General features: G+C 39.6%; 1 protein-coding gene across 9 annotated transcripts in view; it reads left to right on the forward strand.

Annotated features, from left to right (window-relative positions):
• UTRN (utrophin) overlaps positions 1-20,335 on the forward strand; it is a 491,247-nt gene that overhangs the window by 186,819 nt on the left and 284,093 nt on the right. For all 9 annotated transcript variants that reach the window (XM_040965592.1, XM_040965598.1, XM_040965593.1 and 6 more), the window contains 10 exons: positions 61-195; positions 2,306-2,455; positions 3,349-3,510; positions 3,980-4,108; positions 4,812-4,985; positions 6,627-6,782; positions 10,731-10,901; positions 16,490-16,669; positions 19,060-19,188; positions 19,485-19,655. In XM_040965592.1, the coding sequence (XP_040821526.1) occupies positions 61-195; positions 2,306-2,455; positions 3,349-3,510; positions 3,980-4,108; positions 4,812-4,985; positions 6,627-6,782; positions 10,731-10,901; positions 16,490-16,669; positions 19,060-19,188; positions 19,485-19,655 (1,557 nt within the window). The remainder of the gene's footprint in view (positions 1-60; positions 196-2,305; positions 2,456-3,348; positions 3,511-3,979; positions 4,109-4,811; positions 4,986-6,626; positions 6,783-10,730; positions 10,902-16,489; positions 16,670-19,059; positions 19,189-19,484; positions 19,656-20,335) is intronic.

Here is a 20,335-nt window from a genome sequence, read left to right on the forward strand (position 1 = left end):
TTGGTGTGTGTGTGTGTGTGTGTGTGTGTGTGTGTGTGTGTGTGTGTGTGTGTACTGCAGGAGGTCTGGTCTTGCTGGATTGAACTTCTCCACTATCTGGACCTGGAGACCACCTGGCTGAACACGCTGGAGGAGCGGATGCAGAGCACAGAGGGCCTGCCCGAGAGGACAGATGCTGTCAGCGACGCCCTGGAGGTTGGCACCTGTCACCTCAGTTCCATTCGTTTGTGCTGTGATGAGGCCAGCTGTGTCTAGTAGGACCTCTCTGTCCACATCCAGGATTCAAGCAAGAATGGGTTAAAATATTTAGGAAAAAAAAATTGCGCATGTGTTGAACCCATTGAGACATTTGTCACTTTTTTATTTATTTATTTTTATTATTATTACATTTGATTTTATGACAGTTTCATAGGCTCGGGATTCCCCCAGCCCCCCTCTCCCCCAGTGGTGGATTCCTCCACCTAGTTGCAGTATTGCAGTTCAAATCCAGTCATAATTCTTTCATTGCAAGCATGTACTTTGCATAGTGTCCAGCATCATATTGTCCAGATCAATTCAACAGTTTCGTGGGGAGACCATCTCTGGTCTGAAGGCAGAGCTGGCAGAATATCGTCCTGACCAATTAAAAGCCATAACATAACATCAACAATTGTTTACAACTTTATGGAGATAATTGACATTCTTAAGCAACATAGATCATGGCTCTTTGTATAGGATTTACCTTCAGTTGGGTATTATACTAATAGAAGTGTGAGGATATGGGAGGATTTAGTTTAATGCAAATGCTGTGCCATTGTGCAGTGGGGCCTTGGCACCCAGGTGTCTGCAGTGGCTCTAAGGACGTCCAGCGACACCTGGCACGATGAAGAACACAGTGGCTTTTATCCTCACTGCTCCTTCTCCCTCAGGTTTCAACTGGTGTTTTCTTCCATGGCCTGAAGTATTTCCGTCATCTTGTGTATTTGCGGTATGGATGACCCACGCTGCCAGCCCTAGGAGGTGGTTAGCTGTTTGACACGTAGTGTGTTTTAGACAGAGGAAAGTGATGTGCTGGTTTCCCAGTTCCGTTTACAAGTCCCTGGACAGAACTAGACTGTCAGGACACCTGCTCTCTGCTCTTTTCCAGTTATTTTTACTCTGCAATCACAGCAGTGACTGTGTTAGCGTGGCCCTAAGCCACGGCCTTCTGATGTTGAAGGCCCCGGTGGATGGTGGCGGAGGCAGGAATCCCGTTGGAGAGCTTGTTAGCAGCCTGGACTTGCAGCTCCCTAGGCTCGTTTCCTGCTTCTTGCTTGTTCCTCAGTTCTGTGCCAATGCCAGGTGCATAATGAAGCTGCAGCTGCTTCCTAAATGGATTACGATGTGAAAGTGTGAAAGAGGGTAGCTTTTCTTAAAGAAAGCAGAAGGTGTAGGGATACTTGTAAAAATGGACAGTCAGCATGTAGAAAGGGAAGTGAGGGCCTGATTGCAGCCGAGAAAGAGCAAGGCCCGACATTCCAGGAGGTGGCAGCTCTGCTGCAAAGACAGCACTTCTTAAATAAAACAGCAGGGCTCCGAGGGATCCAAAGATGTGGAACTCTTAGATAAAATAGTAGTTTGTCAATATGCAAGTTCCTACATGTACACTCCAGAAATACGAAAAGTAGGGAAGAGTATAATGCAAACTCTAAGACAAGGACTTTTGTATGTTTTGTACATTTCTCCCTAATTATCTTCTTTTTTTTTTCTTTTTTTTCCCCTTTTTTTTAAATATATATCCACACCTTAAGAGAGCAAAGCCTTTGAGTTCATAAAGGCTTGGGAGCCAAGTTCGAGTCTGAGTTCTCCTTTTACTGATTGTGGCGTGGAGGCAAATCTAATCAACGTTTCTGGCTTCAGATGTCCCATCTGTGAAATGGGAGTACTCTTCAAGCTCACTTGGCTAGTTAGGGATATGTGAATAAAAGCATGTATATAAAACAGTGTTGAAGAAAAATGAGTACCTATTTTTAGGAGTAGGATTAATAATAGTGGAGATGATACATATTAGTTCTATTTTCTTCAAGTATGCCATAAGAATCTCCCGCAGAATTATTAATGGTGCTTCTTTCATGGGATTGGTTCAGCACATACCACTTGGCATTTCATGTATTTATTGACAGCATGATGAATATTTTGTGAATTGGCCACTTACCTATTTTATGATCTTGTTTCTTATACGGCTCTCCAGAAAATGGAATTATTACTTTTAAAAGTGGGCACTTTTAGGCTCTTTGATTCAATTTGCCTTAATAAATATGCGATTCCCTCCTTGTGTCTGGTCCAGTCTCTGGAGTCTGCTCTGCGGCACCCGGCGGATAATCGCACCCAGATCCGGGAACTTGGCCAAACCCTGATTGATGGGGGGATCCTGGATGACATCATCAGTGAGAAACTGGAGGCATTTAACAGCCGATACGAAGATCTGAGTCACCAGGTAAAGATGGGGCCTAGAGGGAGGGTGCCTGGGGTGTGCGATGGGCAGCTGGTCCCAAGCCCCTGTCAGGTGGTGCTGTAATGTCGTTACCTTGGTGACCAGGAGTCATGCTTATTGCTGTGCTAGTCAGGGATCAGACCTGACCCTTAGAAGACAGGCAGAGCCTTGATGATTCAAAAAAGTTATGCTCGAGCTAATTGCTGATGTGAGCCCTTTAATTCCTCTTAATAGTTCTAGTGTGCCTGTGTGCAGGAGTAATAGCTTACATTATCCTAATAAATTTGACTATTACAATTTGATGTAAACTATCATGAAAACGGTAACTTCAGTTCATACCCAGGTTGTGTCACAACATGAATATTCATATCAAGACTTATAGAAAGGACTCCATTCTCTCATTAAAAGTTTGGGTGGATATTAGATCATTTCAAACACTGTTTAATGACTGTTGATGCTTATAATATGAATGACATCAAATCATGGTTCCACCCTTATGTGCCTCTGTAGAACTTGTTTTAGACTCTGGGATGAATAGATTCAGATGTTTCCTGTGTTGACAGATATTCTTGTTATGTTTTTATATTTCTGAATAATGTCAATCAAGATTGACATTGCTGATTTCTGACATGTTCTAAATTTGTAGGAAATAGCAATTTTTATTCTCGTTGAATGTGTTCTAAAGGAGGTGTTTGCATTTTCTGTAGTTTGCATAATCTATATAAAGAAGTAACTGCAAGAACATTTTCATTGTTCACATTAGTATTTGTTGTTTATAAGAATGGCTAAAGTCTGCAACTGGTGCTGTTCCAGTCTTTTCTTAGTGGCCAGCATGTTATGTCCAGCTGTTTAGATTTGTGCTGAATGACTAATGGTTACATTTCTCTGCTGTGTAGGCAGAGAACAAGCAGATTTCTTTGGAAAAGCAACTCCAGGTCCTGCGAGAAAATGACCACATGCTGCAGGTGCTGCAGGAGAGCTTGGCCGAGCTGGATAAGCAGCTCACCACGTACCTGACCGACAGGGTAGATGCTCTCCAGGTTCCACAGGAAGCTCAGGTATTGTTGTGTGTTTGTGAGTCTTTCAATTGTAGAGAACATTGCAATTGCTTCTTTCACCCCAGAACAATGCACCTAACCATTGCTCCTACCTGTGGGGCGGCACGTGAAGTTCTCCGGTTCTTCATGGGAGATCCTAGCAGATGACTAACATTGTGAAATCCTGGTTTTGTTAGCAATGAAATTGGGTCAGGTCCTTCCTTGTGATTAAATTGTAAAAATGAGTAATGACAAACACAGGGATCTGAGCAAGTGCAGAGCACAGTAATCTCAGAATAGCATGGCCTGGCCTGCAGACTCAGGAAAGTTTATCAAAGTCTATGCTATGTAAATGAAAGTGACGTTGTCTAAACTGCAATATTATATATTACACAATGATGTGCAACTTTTGTATAATTTCTTCTGGTACTGGAGAAAAAAAGCAGGAGAGAGAGAAAATATATCCTCTCCCTTTTCTGTCTCTTCATAGAAAATCCAAGCAGAGATTTCAGCCCATGAGCTGACGCTAGAGGAGTTGAAAAGGAATGTGCGCTCTCAGGCCCCACCTTCTCCTGAGGGCAGGTTGGCTCGGGGAGGAAGCCAGATGGACATGCTGCAGGTAAAGAGGGCAGGGGCCTCCTTGTGGTTTGCAGTAGATTGGGCAGTAAAGGAAAATGGGAGGGAGCTGGTTCCTTTGGGTCTTTTATTTTCGCTAGAAACCTTGGAATAGGAGTGATATACTGAAGCCGCACTGCATGCCGGTGGAATAGAAACAAATTGTTGCTTGGGCGGGAATATGTTGAATCAGATTTTATAGTTGAGAAGAAAGCAGGGATTTTGAGTTTGTAAGTTAGCTGTGCGTGTGTAGAGATGTCTCCCATCATACCGAGCCTTCGGTGATGCCGTGGGCAGGCTGCCTGTGCAGGGATCGGCGTCCCTGAGGATCTCAGAGCTTGATGCAAGATTGGCTTTCAACTTGAACTTGTGATGAAGCGTCTTTGACTGTCCTAGGTTTTTGAAAGTTGAGAGAAATATGACATTTTAGTTGCAGGGAGGGCAGCTCTAGCTGAATTGATTATCCACATTTGTTATTTCTGAGATTGAGACTGAGTGCTGGTATGTTTTGACGGCAGCAGGTGCAGGCCATTTAGCTGATTGGGTGGGAAACTTTGCCGTGTTCCTTCAGGGCATTTGTAAGGTCCTGTGGCTGAATGCTTTATTGGAGCTTTAGTTTACAGCTGTTTAGTGGGGTCGCTTGTCATCTGATGAAAGAGATTGTCATCCTGACATTAACTGCTCATTGTTTGTATTTTGGGGCACAGAGGAAACTTCGAGAGGTATCCACAAAGTTCCAGCTCTTCCAGAAGCCTGCAAACTTTGAGCAGCGCATGCTTGACTGCAAGCGTGTGCTTGATGGTGTGAAAACGGAACTTCCTGTTCTGGAAGTGAAGGATGTAGAGCCTGACGTCATACAGACCCACCTGGACAAGTGTATGGTGAGGCTGCTGTGCTGCTCGTGTGTCTAGGTGGTTTTCCAGCAGCTTAGGCTAGCATTTGCATATATGTATTGCTCAGTGTTCATCAGTCTAGAGAATGCTAAACCCAGGGAATGGTGATGGGAGACGTGTTAAAATAAGAAGTGTTATCTCTCCTCCAAGAGAAAAGGAAAAATAAAAAAGGATGGGAGAGAGCAAAAGAAATTATTTTGGTGTACTGAGATAAGGGTGTAATAACATACATATATGTAGTATGATTTAAACAAACAAGAGAAGCATCTTATGGTAGGGAAGACTTGAAGAGTATGTGATGAACAGGTTAAATTTCAAAGTATAGATTTGAGTTAACTAGAGGAACTATGCTTAGAGTGCATACCAGAAACATTACTACGCTAAAGAAGGTATTCTCAACGACACAATTCGCAAAGTTATAAGTTTTGTACTTTAAAGAATGGATGTCAGCAATATTACAGCAGAAGAATTTGCTAAGAGAATGAAAGCATAAACCAAGGTGAGAAAGAAGTTATATGCAAGGTCTTTAGCATGAGCATTCCATCCAATAGCAATTTTAAAATAATGTGGCTAAGAAGTAAATGATTTTAGGAATAGTGGAGTGCTTCGGAAACTTGAAGAAATTCAACACCAGTTCAGGACAAGAGAAATCTGGCAAGATTCTTTGTGCTTTTCAAATCTGTAGTCCATATTGTCTTTTCCTCACATGATTGTAAGGAATAGTACGTATGTAGGATAAAATTTGAACCTCTTTGCATAAATGTATGCACTGATTTGCTTGCTAGCTGATTGGTATAGAGCAGCAAACAGAGCAATCGCTGTCATTGACTTCATATTGCTTAGTTCATTGGTTTGTTTGGGCACAGTGTCCTATGAGTTATTTCAAGTTATGGAGTAAAGAGAAGCTATATATAAAGCTTTCTGGTTTGAAGTGAGTTAGACTGAGAGCAACTTTTATATATAAAACTTGGCATGCCTGAGAAATGGAAGGAAACAAATAACGGCTGGTAATTCCGAATTCTAACAGCCAGAAAGAGGCCGAGCTGGCGTTTTCTTCTAGACGGAGGGTTTAGGATGAGAGCAAATATACTGGCTGATTGATCGGCTTTAGCAGTGTGTAACATTTTGCCATCTTTACTTCATATGTAAATATGATATGCATTTCACGTGGATACTCTACATAATATGGGATTCATAATGAGGATCATAGAAGGAAGGGTACAGTATTATGTTGAGGGTATAATTCATTGAGGATAGCATTTATATTTATCCATATGCCAAATAATTTGCTGTTTATACCTGTTTTATACTCTCTCTATATTAATTGGACTTATAAAATATAAGCAATGCTAGCTATTGAATATGTTCTCATTTTTATAGGAAAAGTGTTTATATTGCATTATTATTAAGTACCCATATAAATATTCAAAACACATGTCTACATTTATTTTTGAATACCCATATACTCTATTTTCTTAGCTAGTTAGAAACAGTAATTACAACTTTGATTTCATTAGACTTGACCTTCAGACTAATTCTGACAATCCCCTAGTGAGTTCTTTGCTATTAATCTGTCTGAGCAATGCCTCACTACCATTTACAACTTTTGTTGTTGTTGTTGTTTTTAAGAAATTGTATAAAACTTTGAGTGAAGTCAAACTTGAAGTGGAAACTGTCATCAAAACGGGAAGACACATTGTCCAGAAGCAGCAAACGGATAACCCCAAAGGGATGGACGAGCAGCTGACTTCCCTGAAGGTGCTCTACAATGACCTGGGGGCGCAGGTGAGGGCGTGTGGCCACACCTCGCCCAGAGCACACCCTCCTTCTCTCTGCTTTTCTTTCTTGTGTTATTTCTCAGTTTCACCTGTTAGGAAATGCTTGCTTGAAATTTGTACATTTCATCCTGTTTGTTTTCAATGTTTCTGGTCATTTTTCACTCTCTTTATGTGTGTGAATATAACGATGCAAAGTCAAGTAAAAGCTTTTTTTAATATTAATCCAAATTAGTATTTATATTTCCAATGGCCACTGACATTTTATGAAGAAATTCTACAAATAATAGCCCCCTACAAACTAAATTTTTCTTGGATTTTTTACAGCAAATAGAGTATTGAGTAGTGGTGCGTGTCAGAGCTCTGATAAATGCTCATAGTAAGTGACAGGAAGGCCGTATTACTCTGCTGGGATTTTAAAATCCTCCCAAGAAACAGCCATGCCTTGGTAAGACAGTGAATCCAAGTGGGATTCGCAGGGCTGTTTACAGTGCGGGATTGACTGGATTCAACCTGCTTCCTATCTTTCCTCATTTAGAGTCTTTGACCTCAAACAAGCAAAGCAAAAGGGAAACCTTGGCAGCAATGAAAAATTGTGTTAGGCTGTGTTTTAGATCCTCCTCCGGTTGTTAATTTATTAACTTGTTCCAGCTGAAGTGAGATTGCAGTTTCCACCTAAGCCTAGAGGGAAATGGCTGAAAATGCATGAATAATTTAAAGTCTGTAAGAATAAACAGCTCCTCCATTTTATAGTCGACTTTGTCCTTGTGTCTGTTAGTTTGGGTTTCCGATGTGACGTGTTTTGATGTATTGTGCTTGAGGACCACATAGGGTAGAGTCTCTTGTGGCTATGGTACAGCTGAGTTGTTAAATGCTATTGTATTTCCTGGCTTGGCGTAGTCGTGGGTGGGAGTGATTTTTGTTTTTATCCTCTTACTGTGGCCATGGTTTTAACACTAACTAGTCTCGTTGAACACAACTGAGACTTCATTGTGTGTCAGGAATTATACAGGCAGTAGGGATATGTTGATGGGGGAAAATGTAAATTATCTCTTTACTTAAAATAGAGATTGGGCTCACGAAGGAGGAAAACATAAACCAGAAAGTCACACAAAATGACCCAAATCTATCATTCTGCTATGTTATGAAAGAATGTTTTTGGTACTTTTAAAAGTATAACTAAAGAGAGATTTGGGTGTAGTTAGTGCTGTGTTAAGAACACTTCCCCAAGCAGGTCATAGGGAAAGTGTAGTCTGAGAAATGGGTAGGATTAATCTGGGTGAGGCCACAGAGGGATTTTTGAGGCTGATGGAGTGTGTATAAGAGCCACATAGAGTATGAGGCACGGCACACCTGTGTGGCTGGAACAGAGAGCCTGTGTGGGAAACGTGACACTGAGAGACAAGATGAAGTCAGAGCTGTGGTAAAGATTTTAATCTCTCTCTTAGCAACACCTGCAACAATTGCTTAATGTTCTGAGACCAGGCCCTGGTAGCACTTTTAGCATTGGGGATCTCCATCTTGGAAAATTAAGTCATTGTCGCAAGTTTTGCAGGGAGTGGTATGCTCAGATACATTCTGCTGTTATAGCAGTTTGAGGGAGTTTAGTAGAAGTAGGCTTGTAGAGACCAGTAAGGAAGTTGGCATATTCTCTGTGTCAGCTGTTGGTGACTTGGAAGAGGTTGGACACTGGAGATGAAGGGGGTGGATTGACTTCAGGCGTATAAAGTACGTGAAATCACTGGGACGTGGTGATACAGGAGGAAGTGGGTACAGGACGGGGTGAGAGGAAAGGTGATTCCTGGGTTGTGGCTGGGTTAACTAGATGATCAAGGCTGGGAACTTCATTGAGGTGGCATACTTCAGGGAAAACTTAGGACATGCAGAAAGCATGAGGATGCATGGAATGTGTTGCTGGGCCTTTGGGAGATTTAGTACCAGGTTAGTCAGGTCTGGAGAGAATTTCTATCTGTGCTGAAGAGATGGATTTCTTGGCTCATTTGCATAGAAGTAGTATTGAACGTTTCAGTCATGATGGCAATGCCTAGGGAGAGGACATGGTGAAAAGAGGAAGGGATCCTCACTAAGTTTTAAAAACAAGATCATCTAGTGGGCACTTTGAGGACAATGGACTTTCAAGAGAACCTTGAATAAATAGCAGGAAGTGTTGTACTCCAGGAAAGTGCTCTATCTTCAGAGTTTGTAGGGAGACGATATTTGGAGAGTGTTGTCACTTGCTTTGAATACATTATCCAATGGTAAAAACAATAGCCAGTTAGATATGGCCATTGGACCTGTTGCCGTTGAGGTCATTGTTGAACTTACTGAGGTCAAGTTCTGCTGTTGTCGTGGATAGAATCCGCTGTGTGGTACTGGGTTATGTGCAGGGGAATGAGAAAATGGGGACAGTACTGTACAGAGATGGTTTTGTGGATTTTTGGGGGACGGTGGGAAGAGGAAGGTCTTTGGGGAAGCTAAAGAGACAGAGAAGAACATTTGTCTTGTTTGAACATGAGAGCCTTGAGTATGCTTAATGGCTGATGGGAATGCCTCTGGTGGGAGTGGATGCTTGACTATCTAAGACGGAGAGGAGATTGATGCTGAGGTAAGAGATTTACATCTTAAAATGGTCTAATTCAATATGCAGCATATCTTAAATGTATTGACTAGGCCGAGAAAAGTGTAGATTAGTATAAATTGAACTGTAAATTATCTTCTTCCCGGTATATACAAATCTTTGGCATCAAGCTTTATGATGATTGTGTAACTGCCTGGGCATGTCAAGGTTAGAGAACTATCATTGGAATACATAATATGTTTTAATGCAATTCAAATATTTGTCTCTTAAAAGTCTGTGTTGAGGTGCTATTAATTTAGGGTCATGAATTTTAATTGAGCTCTGTTGGAAAAAAAAATTTACTTTTAGGAAGGAATTTAATCACAGTCAGTCCTTAAGGTATGAAAGAGTGATATTGAACCAAGCAGGGCAGATCACTTATTTCATTACTCATTAATTAAATTTGATCTTTTTGTCATTGTATGTCATCTAAGAAAGTTTAATCTCACATATGGCATATCACTCTCCTACTAAGATGTTAGCCTCTGTGGAGATATGCACATAAGAATTCACCTGACTTAACGTCTGGTGCCATGATACCCTTTAAGGTATTGTCTCCATTTTGTAAAGAAGTTCTCACTCAAAGTGTCATGATGCCCACAACTCAAAGTGTCAGGTCCTGCTCCATTCAATCGCTGTGCTGCCATGCTCTTGACCTTAATGTGCTTAAACTTCATTTTGCCTATGTGTAAAGCAAAAAGAACAGTGCTCACTGTCATGTGGACTTAGGTCTTTATGGCATAACATGACTGATTCCTTAGCACAGCAGAGAAGCTGTTTGAGAACTTGAGAGTTTTCAGCTTATCCTGCTTTCTGTCAATGACAGTGAGAACACTGCAATTATGTCCATGTTGTGTAGTCGTGCTCTGTATCTTAAGTTGCATATTAATTGTAAAACACCTTATTAATAAAGCATTGCTAGCTCACTCTCAAATTTGTACATGGTAATGTGTGTATTTTAAATTCAGTTGTTCATTGAAAGGCTTCTAAAGTGTGCATTGTTCAAAATTAGAATAGTTATTAATGATTGATTCCTTAAGTTTTTTCTGAAGACATGACTGAGCTCTTGTTGAGTGCTCAACATCATTTGTTCTGTACCTCTGCCAGTGTCACTTAGGAAGAAATAGGCTAAGATTGAAACCAGTGCTGCCTGATATCTACCTATCGCGGTATAGCATCTTCATGCAGAACTGTGAGGCTGGAGTGGTCTTCAGGCAGCAGAGACAAAACTTATGTGTCATAGGGGTTAAGTGTGAATCCGTTTGGAACATCAGGTAGCATTCTGATTGGTTCCCGTTTGTTATGTCAGTCTCAAACTCTGTCGCGTCCCCTGCTTTGCAGGTGACAGAAGGAAAGCAGGACCTGGAGAGAGCATTGCAGTTGGCCCGGAAGATGAAGAAAGAGTCTGCTTCGCTCTCAGAATGGCTTTCTGCCACTGAAGCTGAATTGGTCCAGAAGTCCACTTCAGAAGGTTTGCTTGGTGACTTGGATGCAGAAATTTCCTGGGCTAAAGTGAGTTTCAACTCAGAGTCCTAACACTATGCTGGTGTAACTTTGCCTTTATTCAGGGCACTCCTGATGGATATCATTTCCTGGCATTCCATAGTAAATATTGCCTTTTACCCATATTATTTTTGCTGCTTATCTGTTCTAAGAATATTTGGCAACAATACATTTAGGAAGAGGTTTTCATCTTGATTCTAAAAGCACTAAGCTCACATTGATCATCAAGACATTATACTTACGTAACTCAAACATTGTAATTAAAAACTTCAGAATTGATGATAGCTCTTCAGTGTTCAGTTTTTACAAAGAATCATGCCAGATTTCAATCTGCTGTAGTAACTTTTGTGCCGATAAGTAACTTTTTGTTGTCAACCAACTGCTGGAAATAACTGGGGAATAGAATTTTAAAAAAAAATCGAGTTTTCTTTAGCCCTGTGGTTAGTTTGAAATTGGGAGAGTATACACTGATTTTTGGGTTTTCTGCCATGGGGAAAGAATAGAAGGAACGCAGAAGTAGCTGTTTTACTAAGACATTCTGTTGTTCCTTGGTTTCTTAATATGTTTTTCTCCTTCTTAAATAAAATTCTATTTGTGTATTTCTTTAAAAAGAAATAGGAATGTGGAGAGAAGTGCTAGAGATGAATGATTGATACAGTCATGGCTATTTATAGATGACTGTCTCCTTTGCAAGTGTTTGCTGTGAGCACCTTGAGGAGATGCCGTGAGCTGGTGAGCAGCCCCTGCTCCTTTGAGCCTTCCGTGGAGGTGACACTGGCAAGAAAGTCATGGTAGTAGGCCTTGGAAAGATTCTCAGCTGAGCAAGTAATGCATGAAAGCTGTGATTATGCAATGAGCTGTTTGAGTGAAAGGGAAGCAGAGAAAGCAACGTGTGAGAAGAATGAAGAGTGTGACAATTCATGAGTATATTGTAGATGAATGCAAAAGAAAGGCACTGGCCTTCATGGTGTTCAAAATTATTTATTATTTGAAAGGCAGAGTAACAAAGAGGCGGGAGGAAGGGATGGAGGAGAGCAGGGTTGTTCTGACGCTGGGAGCCAGGAGCTGCTTCTGGGTCTCCCATGTGTGTACAGGAGGGGCCCAAGTACTTGATCCATCCTCTTTCGTTTTCCTAGGCCATTAGCAGGGAGCTGGAGTAGCCAGGACACAATCTAGTACCCATGTAAGATGCTGGTGCCACAGACAGGGGCTGAGCTGGCTAAGCCATGGCACCAGCCCCACTAACCTTTATTTTTGTTAAAGGTGTTCAAGGAAATATTACCTTTTGTACAGTATATCTTGTAAGCTATTGCTTTCTTGTAAGAAGTTTACGCTATTCCTGCAGCATCTCCTGATCTGCAGGTTACTAACTGCAGATAACCCTGAATTATGTATCTACTTTTCTCCCCCACATACACCATCTTTACTGAGCACTTACCATGCCCTGTGGCTGACTTTCACAGAGCCGCAACAGCAAAACTAACAGATTTCTTTCTTTTTTTCTTCTATGTAATTTCAGGAATAGAAGAATTGTTTTGCCATAGATGCTGGCAATGTCAATGCATGCTTTTTTCCCCTTAAGTTTAATATTTTCACTTTTTGTACTCTGTAGCTTTTCTTTGGATAGATGAATGACCAGGCATCACTGTTGTTGCAATTTCAGGCCATGGTGCAGTCAAGGAAGGGTTATTTGAAAGTAGGCATGTTAGTTGATCCGATAAATGAGGCAGCTACAGTGCAGACATAAGGCTCGGAGAGATGTGCCTCCTGGGGTGGATGCAGCAGGATGGTGCAAGATTTCATCATGCTACTCAAAATGGCTTTTGACTGAAAACTAAAGGCATGCTCATTGTTGTAGCTTCCTGTGATTAATGTTGGAGTGTAATTGCTTGTGGATGTAGAGACTGTGGAGCGCAAAACGGGGGCAGGTGTTTTCACTTTGCAGGCTAAGCCACTGCCTGTGATGCTGGCATCTCATGTGAGCACTGGCTGGAAGCCCACTGCTCTACTTCCCATTGTACTTGGGAAAGCAGCTGGAAAAGGACCATACTTAACTGGACTCCTGCTACTCATATAGGAGACCTGGATGAAGTTTAGGCTCTTGGTTCTATTCTGACTCAGCCCTGGCAGCTGTAGCCATTTGGAAAGTGAATCAATTAATCAAAAATCTATCTCTGTAATTACACCTTCCAAATAAAATAAAAATGATTCCTGGGAATTATATTCTATTTCATGACCTTTAAAAATTTTTTAAGTTTAACCTTTGTCTTTACTTTGATACAGCATAATAGAGAAATGTGTAGTATTTCATTTTTATTTTTAATATTTCATTTTTCCACTCATATCCATGTAAGTTATTATCAATTTTCACTAATATGTATAATCAGCATACGGGTTAGCTAACGCATAGTGCATATTAACAGTTATTTCCTTGGAGCAACAGCTTACAATGCCGACAACTTCCCATATTGGTGTGTGTCTATATATCATTAGGTAAAATTCTAACCTGTTTTCCATAGTTAGCCAGTTGTCTTAGCATAATATATTGAGTGATGAATTTTTTCCTCACTGATTTGACAGGCCAAAGTCTTATATTCTTGTTGATTGTTTTTCCTTGTTCTGTCCTTCAGGCATTTGGCCCTCTAAAAACCAAAGAGGGTGGCATTTGAGGTAGTGATTACAACTCCACCTGGGGTGCCCGCATTCCATATGGCAGTGCTTAACTTCTAGTTCCAGCTCTGCCTGTTAGTTATTTATTTTAAATTTCAGTGCAGTTTATGGAAACGGTTCTTACAGTGATGATCCTTTTTCCTTCCTTCCTTCCTACCTTCCTCCGTCCCTCCCTCTGCTTCTTTTCTCTCTGTTTCCCTTGCTTTCTTCCCTTCATTCATTCATGTGGTTCCCTCTGCCTTGCTGCTACTGTGCACCCTGGGAAGCCGCAGGGAATATCTCAAGGTGTTTGCTGTTTGCCACCTGCATAGCAGATGACACTGAGGTACCTGCTCCTGCCTTGGTCCTGGTCCAACCCTGCTGATGGAAACATAGTGGGATGGGACCAGTGCATGGCAGATCTCTTTTTATCTCTGCTTCTTAAATTAAGTAGGTAAATACATAACTGACCAGTTCTCTGGCTATTTGACTATGTAGTTTCAGAATATATTTGTATTTTACCTGTGGTTAATGAGTTCTGTGTCTGTTTCTCTTTCGATTTTTACTCTTTAGTTAACATTAAGATAATTGTTCCCAAATCCTTAAAATGATCATGTTGAAAAGTTTAATTTGAATTGCATTAAATGTGTATAAATTTGAAAGGGAATTGCCATCTTTGTTATATTAAATCTTTTGGGTAACATGGTGTGTCTCATCCCCTGCCTTTTTTGTATAATGTTTCATTTTTTTTCTTCATAAGCATTTTTATGTATATGTGTGTCGAGAAGTTTCACTTATATATTTATTTTACTTTAATTCTTATTTTTTACTGAAAGCATCCTTGTCTCATTTTTGGTATTTAATAGTAATTCATCTTTGTGTACTTATTCAAACTGAGATTTTTAGTTGATTCTCATAATTTTTAAGATAGTGACTATAATAAGTTTGCCCTTCTGGAGCTAAAATTCTTAAATTTTCCCTTTAATTTTATTTCAGATTTTAAATAATGAAGAGGGTATATACAAAACATACAGAATATTTTGTTCATAAGTATAAATCAGATAAAAATCAGAATTTAACAAAATCCCCCTTATTTTAACATGTGTGTTTAGATTTAAGGGAGCTTCACATGTCACATTTTATTGTATTTATATTTAAAGGCTATATAAAATTACTTTCAATGCAAAACTTAAGTAACATTTTCATTAAGTAGATTTTTTTTTTGATCTTTTGTTTTACTTGCCTTGGAAAGGGAGAGTTCCAGAGGCAGAGGAGACACGGGTAGATCTGTCATCTCCTTGTGCCCGCGTGGCCACAGTGGCCGAAGCTGAGCCAGTTTGAAGCTCAGAGCTTACTCCAGGTCTCCCACATGGGTGCACTGTTTAAATTTCATTACATTCCTTAATCTTCTTGAGGTTGTTAAATTCAATTCCCATCAGTCAGCACATAGCCACAGAGGGCCTGAAAAGACTGCCAAGGATCTTAACGGCAGAGAGCAGTGCTTGAGTCTACAAGGATTCTTCCCCTCCTTAGTGCCTTCATAAATACAGCAGTCATTTATATGACTGTTTTGCTTCTGGCTGATGCATTTGAAATCTGTGCTTCAGCAGACATGATTTAATGATATTTAAGTATAAATGTAAGCTCCTGAAAGTGATTTATTTAAGTATTGGTTTAAGACTGTGATACTTGCCAAAAGGTGCATTGATATTAATGATAAGATAGATAAGCACGTGATACTTTGTAAATTAATTTTCTTCTGTGTGGGATGGAGGGCAGGCAGTAGAGGGACAAGAAGAGAGAGAGAGAGAGAGGCAGGTTCATTTCCCCAAATGCCTGTAGTGACTGAGCCAGGTCAAGTTCAGGAGCCAGGTACTCAGGTCTTCCATGCGCTTGTGAAGAATCCAGTGTGCCTTGAGCCATCATTACCGCCTGCCAGTGTATCCCCGGCATAGTCCATGCTACTTTTTGATTGAAAGAATCCTGCAAGTTTCAACATAACTTGCATTTGTATGACTATACATTTTGTCCGAACTTATGAATATTTGAATCAAATCATCCTGAAACATCCAGAGTATTTTCTTGGTATGTTTTATCAGTCTTAAGATTAGAGCTGGTGAGACTATTGTAAGCATAGACTTGCTAATTCTTCTATAATTTACTTGAGACAAAATATTTTTATATACTTACAAGTGCATATATTTAGGATATAGTCTTTATAAGTAAATGTAGCACATATCAATAGTTTCCTCTGATAATCTAACAGAAAATTCTTCATTAGTTTTCTAAGAACTCTGTGCTATATGGGATCTTTGTGTTTTGCCAGTGTTTAGTTATTGGAAATAAAATGGATTGTTCACATATAGAATAATGAAGATGATTGATGTTTATGTGTAATGAAAAATTAAGTGGAATTGTTATTTAAAATCAATGAAATATGTTTATCTCTACACCTAAATTTCTTAAATTCTTTGGTATGTGTTTCATTAAACCTTTTTGTTTTTTAAATGATTTATTCGTTTATTTGAAAGTTGGTGTTCCAGACAGAGACATCACAGAGATCTTCCACCCACTGGTTCACTCTTTGAGTGGCCGCAGTGGCTTCGAACGAGCCAGGTGCCGGAAGCTAGGAGCGTCATCAGTCTCCAAGGGTCTTGGCTATCTTCCACTGCTTTGTCTATGAGCAGGGAGCTAGATCAGAAATGGAGCCTCTAGGACATGAACTGGTGCCCATACTGGATGTTGACATTGGCATTTGGAGGTTTTACCCATGTGACAGCACCATTTCTAACATTTAAATTTTCCTTAAGAACTTGGGAAGTCTCATTGTAGCAATGTTTGGGAATTTTGCAGACCTTCTCAAAGGAAAGTTTTTTGAAATTTTAACTTGTATAAACTTTTACAGTGTGGTGAGTGATCAAGTATGTTCTGGTGATCTTATGTTCTAGAATGTTCTGAAGGATCTGGAGAAGAGAAAAGCTGATTTAAATGCCATCACAGAGAGTAGTGCTGCCCTTCAAAATTTAATTTCGGGCAACGAATGTTTACTGGAAGAGAGGCTTTGTGTACTCAATGCTGGCTGGAGCCGGGTCCGCACCTGGACCGAGGACTGGTGCAACACCTTGTTGGTAAGTTCCAAGAAAAATGAAAGGACAAGATCTTTTGAGCTGTCAGTATTTTAAGATGCATGCAACTTCTATTAATTCCAATTCCTGTTTTCTAATATGCCCCAGTAATGTCTTGCTTATGAATGAATTAATAGGAAACATTTTAGTTTTTGTTTGAAATGATAACGCAAAAGAATTCATACACTATTAGAGTATCATGTTGGTATTATATGTAGAAGAATGTACTTTAATGTTTCAATAAGTGTAGCTTCTTTTAAGTAATTTGTATTGTATTTGGCTTTTATACTCATAGTTGGAAATATGTATAGATAGATACAAATAATTTTTATAATAATCTGATAATGGCATACTAGTCAAGAGGGCGTGTTTAGCATCTGATGGCTTACATGAAAATTCTGACTACCTCGTAACATTGGTCAGATTACAAAAACTCTTTTTAAGCCTCAGCTTTCTTGTTTGTAAGTGGGCCATGAATTGTGGTATCTACCTTGTATGGTTTTTGCAGTGATTGCATGATTTAAAACATGTAGTGCACTTAAATAACTATGCAAAATGTAGGTATTTAAATTATCATTTTGTAGTGTTGTATGTCTGTTAAATGTTGGTTGTACTACCACACTGTTAATTATTTTGTGGAAGTATTGATTCTTCTTATACTGGCAATAAATATATGCAACTCTGTCCAATCCTACTGTATATAAAGGATTATCATGAGTTATTCTAATTCTAATTTAGCTGAGATAAGACTTCAACCAAACTCATACTGGATAGTGGCTAAAGAAATGGAATTCTAGATTACATGTGTTTGAGTATTTGTGTAAATCAATTAACATGCACAGGGCCGTGAGGATTGGTCTGAATCTGTCACAAGTTTATTTCTATAGTTTATGACTTACTACATGTATAACTTTAGGTAAGTTAATGCCACTAGGCTATAATCCACATGTATATGCAAAATAGGGTGTATATATATAAATAAATATATATGTATATAAATATAAATATTACATATAACATACACAGGAATTATTGAAGGATGAATATAATACTGCATATGAAATTCTTGATTCATGGAATGTGCTTATTAAAATTTTGCTTTTATTAATAACTTTATTTCGGATTCTCATGGATGCTATTTTTCCAGTGTATACTTTTTTTTTTTAAAGATTTATCTATTTTTATTGGAAAGGCAGATAGACTGAGGGGAGAAGAGACATAGAGGAAGATCTTCTGTCCAGTGATTCACTCCCCAGGCAGCTGCAACAGCCAGAACTGTGCTGATCTGAAACCAGGAGCCTGGATCTTCTTCTGGGTCTCCCACTTGGGTGCAGGGTCCCAAAGCTTTGGGCTGTCCTTAATTGCTTTTCCAGGCCACAGTCAGGGAGCTGGATGGGAAGCAGGGTCGCTGGGATTAGAACCGGCGTCCATATGTGATGCTGGCATGTTCAAGGCGAGGACTTTAGCCGCTAGGCCACTGCACCAGGCCCTATTTTTTAGTGTATACCTTCTACGTATAGTTAGTGTAATATCTTTCTAGTCCTATCAGAATATTTGGTTTTCCAGTTTTCTAAGGGTAATTCTGATACTCATCAATTTTTCTTACTTAAATTCCAGATCTGTCAGATTTTTTTCTTATATCATTTTAGTCGCATTTCAACTTTTTCAGCACATTTTCGTATTATAGAAAAACCGTTCTACTCCTTTGCAAAACGCGAATACATTTTCCCTGGTATTTTCCATCCTAGAAAATAAACTGCCTAAAGTCATTGATATTCCAAGTTCTCCCTCTTTTTTTTTTTTTAAATTCTTTTACTCAAGTTTTAGCTTCTTGCCTTTAGCTTCATATACTGTGCACAGTTTAAATGTGCCTGTCTGTTTCTGTTTCTGTTTTCAAATCCGTTTTCTCTCGTTTTCTCATCCTTCGCGAGGACGCGCTGTGCAGCGGAGTTCTGTGCCAGGTGTAATGTTAAGGGCGGAGGGTATCAGGTTGAAGGAACAGGCGATGTGTTGATTGGCCAGGCCGAATCTCACCTGATCCACATTTTTATCTATATGGCTATGTCCTTAAGTTTTTTTTCCTAAGAAATTTGATGAAAAAGAGGCAAATGATGTCAGTCATAAGAATGAGGCATGAGAAACACACTTGAAATTGAAAAGGAAACTAACTTTTACATAGTAGAGTTCTAAGTTCAATAAACTTTAGAAAGTATCTCACTGTGGCTGTGCCGTTTTGGTTAAGATAGACTGTTCCACTGCCAAAGAGGCTGGGAGGTAGACATCTTTTTAAAAAATCAGTTTGCCAGTCGCTTTTTTGAAAGTCTTTGAAATCTCAGGTTATTGTCTTACGCACGTCTGATAATTGTGAGAGCATTTTATGAATTCCTTTGCAGAGCCATCAGAACCAGCTGGAGATATTTGACGGAAATGTTGCTCACATAAGTACCTGGCTTTATCAAGCAGAAGCTATGTTGGATGAGATTGAAAAAAAACCAGCAAGCAAACGGGAAGAAATTGTGAAGGTAGCAGAGGTGCTCCGCGCCGTTTCTGGGGGAGGACTGTTCCGCTGTCGTGCTCTCGTGGGATGCTGGGATTTCCTTGTGCGCGTGTTTTTGCCAAGCAGTAGATTCTTGAATGTTTATTTTGGTGGGAGAAACTGAGGTCTCCAGAGAATCTCGGAGCAGCTGTGATGCTAATTCCGTGTAGCAATCTCTGATTCAGACTCCCAGAGATGCTTTTGATGTTGCTGAGCAAGCGTTACATCCCTGTTTGCTGTTGGTTTTTCTCACGGAATCATTTTGTGGTTTCTTACAATTAGCGCTTAATATCTGAGCTGGATGATGCCAACCTCCAGGTTGAAAATGTACGCGACCAAGCTGTCGCTTTGATGAATGCTCGGGGCAGTGCAAGCAAGGAGCTTGTGGAACCAAAGTTAGCAGAACTGAACAGAAACTTTGAGAAGGTGTCTCAACACATCCAAAGTGCTAAAGTGAGTAATTATGTTTTTATAGAAAACCGTTTCGTTCCTATGGCTATATGTCTAAATCATTATCAATTATATAGTGTTGCCTTGAAAAGATTAATATCAAAATGATTTTAGCACCTTTCTTGGTATGGCAGGTATGTCTTTATTTGATTACGATTCTGCATGTGAAAGGGTAAACAAGAAGCTAGGTAAAAAAATAACTCAAGGATTCTACCAAAGGTTAGAATTGGCTGTGAGATCCTGGGATTAACTCCAAAGCAAGGAATAAATATGAAACTCATTATTTTTTATTATTTACATATGTGCTCTTATATCACATTATTTGGACTTCAGTTTTGGGCTTCATGTGCTGACAAATCTAGAAGCTACCGTTAAGCCACAGTCGAAACTTACTATTCAAGGAACTACTATGTTTAATAATGTTAAGAAATAAATTATAATCTGAAGTAAGAGGATGATATGTAAAGTGTATGCTACTATATGCAACTTTTTCTCTCTGTAAATGTTTTTCTTAATTTCATCCTTATTACCCTTATTTTATGAGGGGACAGAAGGAAACATGTTAATTATAACATTCTCATGACTGTATTTGCTTGTCAAATAAGCTGAGGAAATGAAAATATTTTGAGGATTTGGTGGGGAAAAAAAGACAGCTAAACGTCAGGGAAACTGATATCAAATAT

The sequence above is a fragment of the Ochotona curzoniae genome, unplaced genomic scaffold, assembly GCF_017591425.1.
Source record: "Ochotona curzoniae isolate NIBS_2020 unplaced genomic scaffold, NIBS_Ocur_1.0 scaffold_3890, whole genome shotgun sequence".
In the NCBI taxonomy this organism is placed as follows: domain Eukaryota; kingdom Metazoa; phylum Chordata; class Mammalia; order Lagomorpha; family Ochotonidae; genus Ochotona; species Ochotona curzoniae.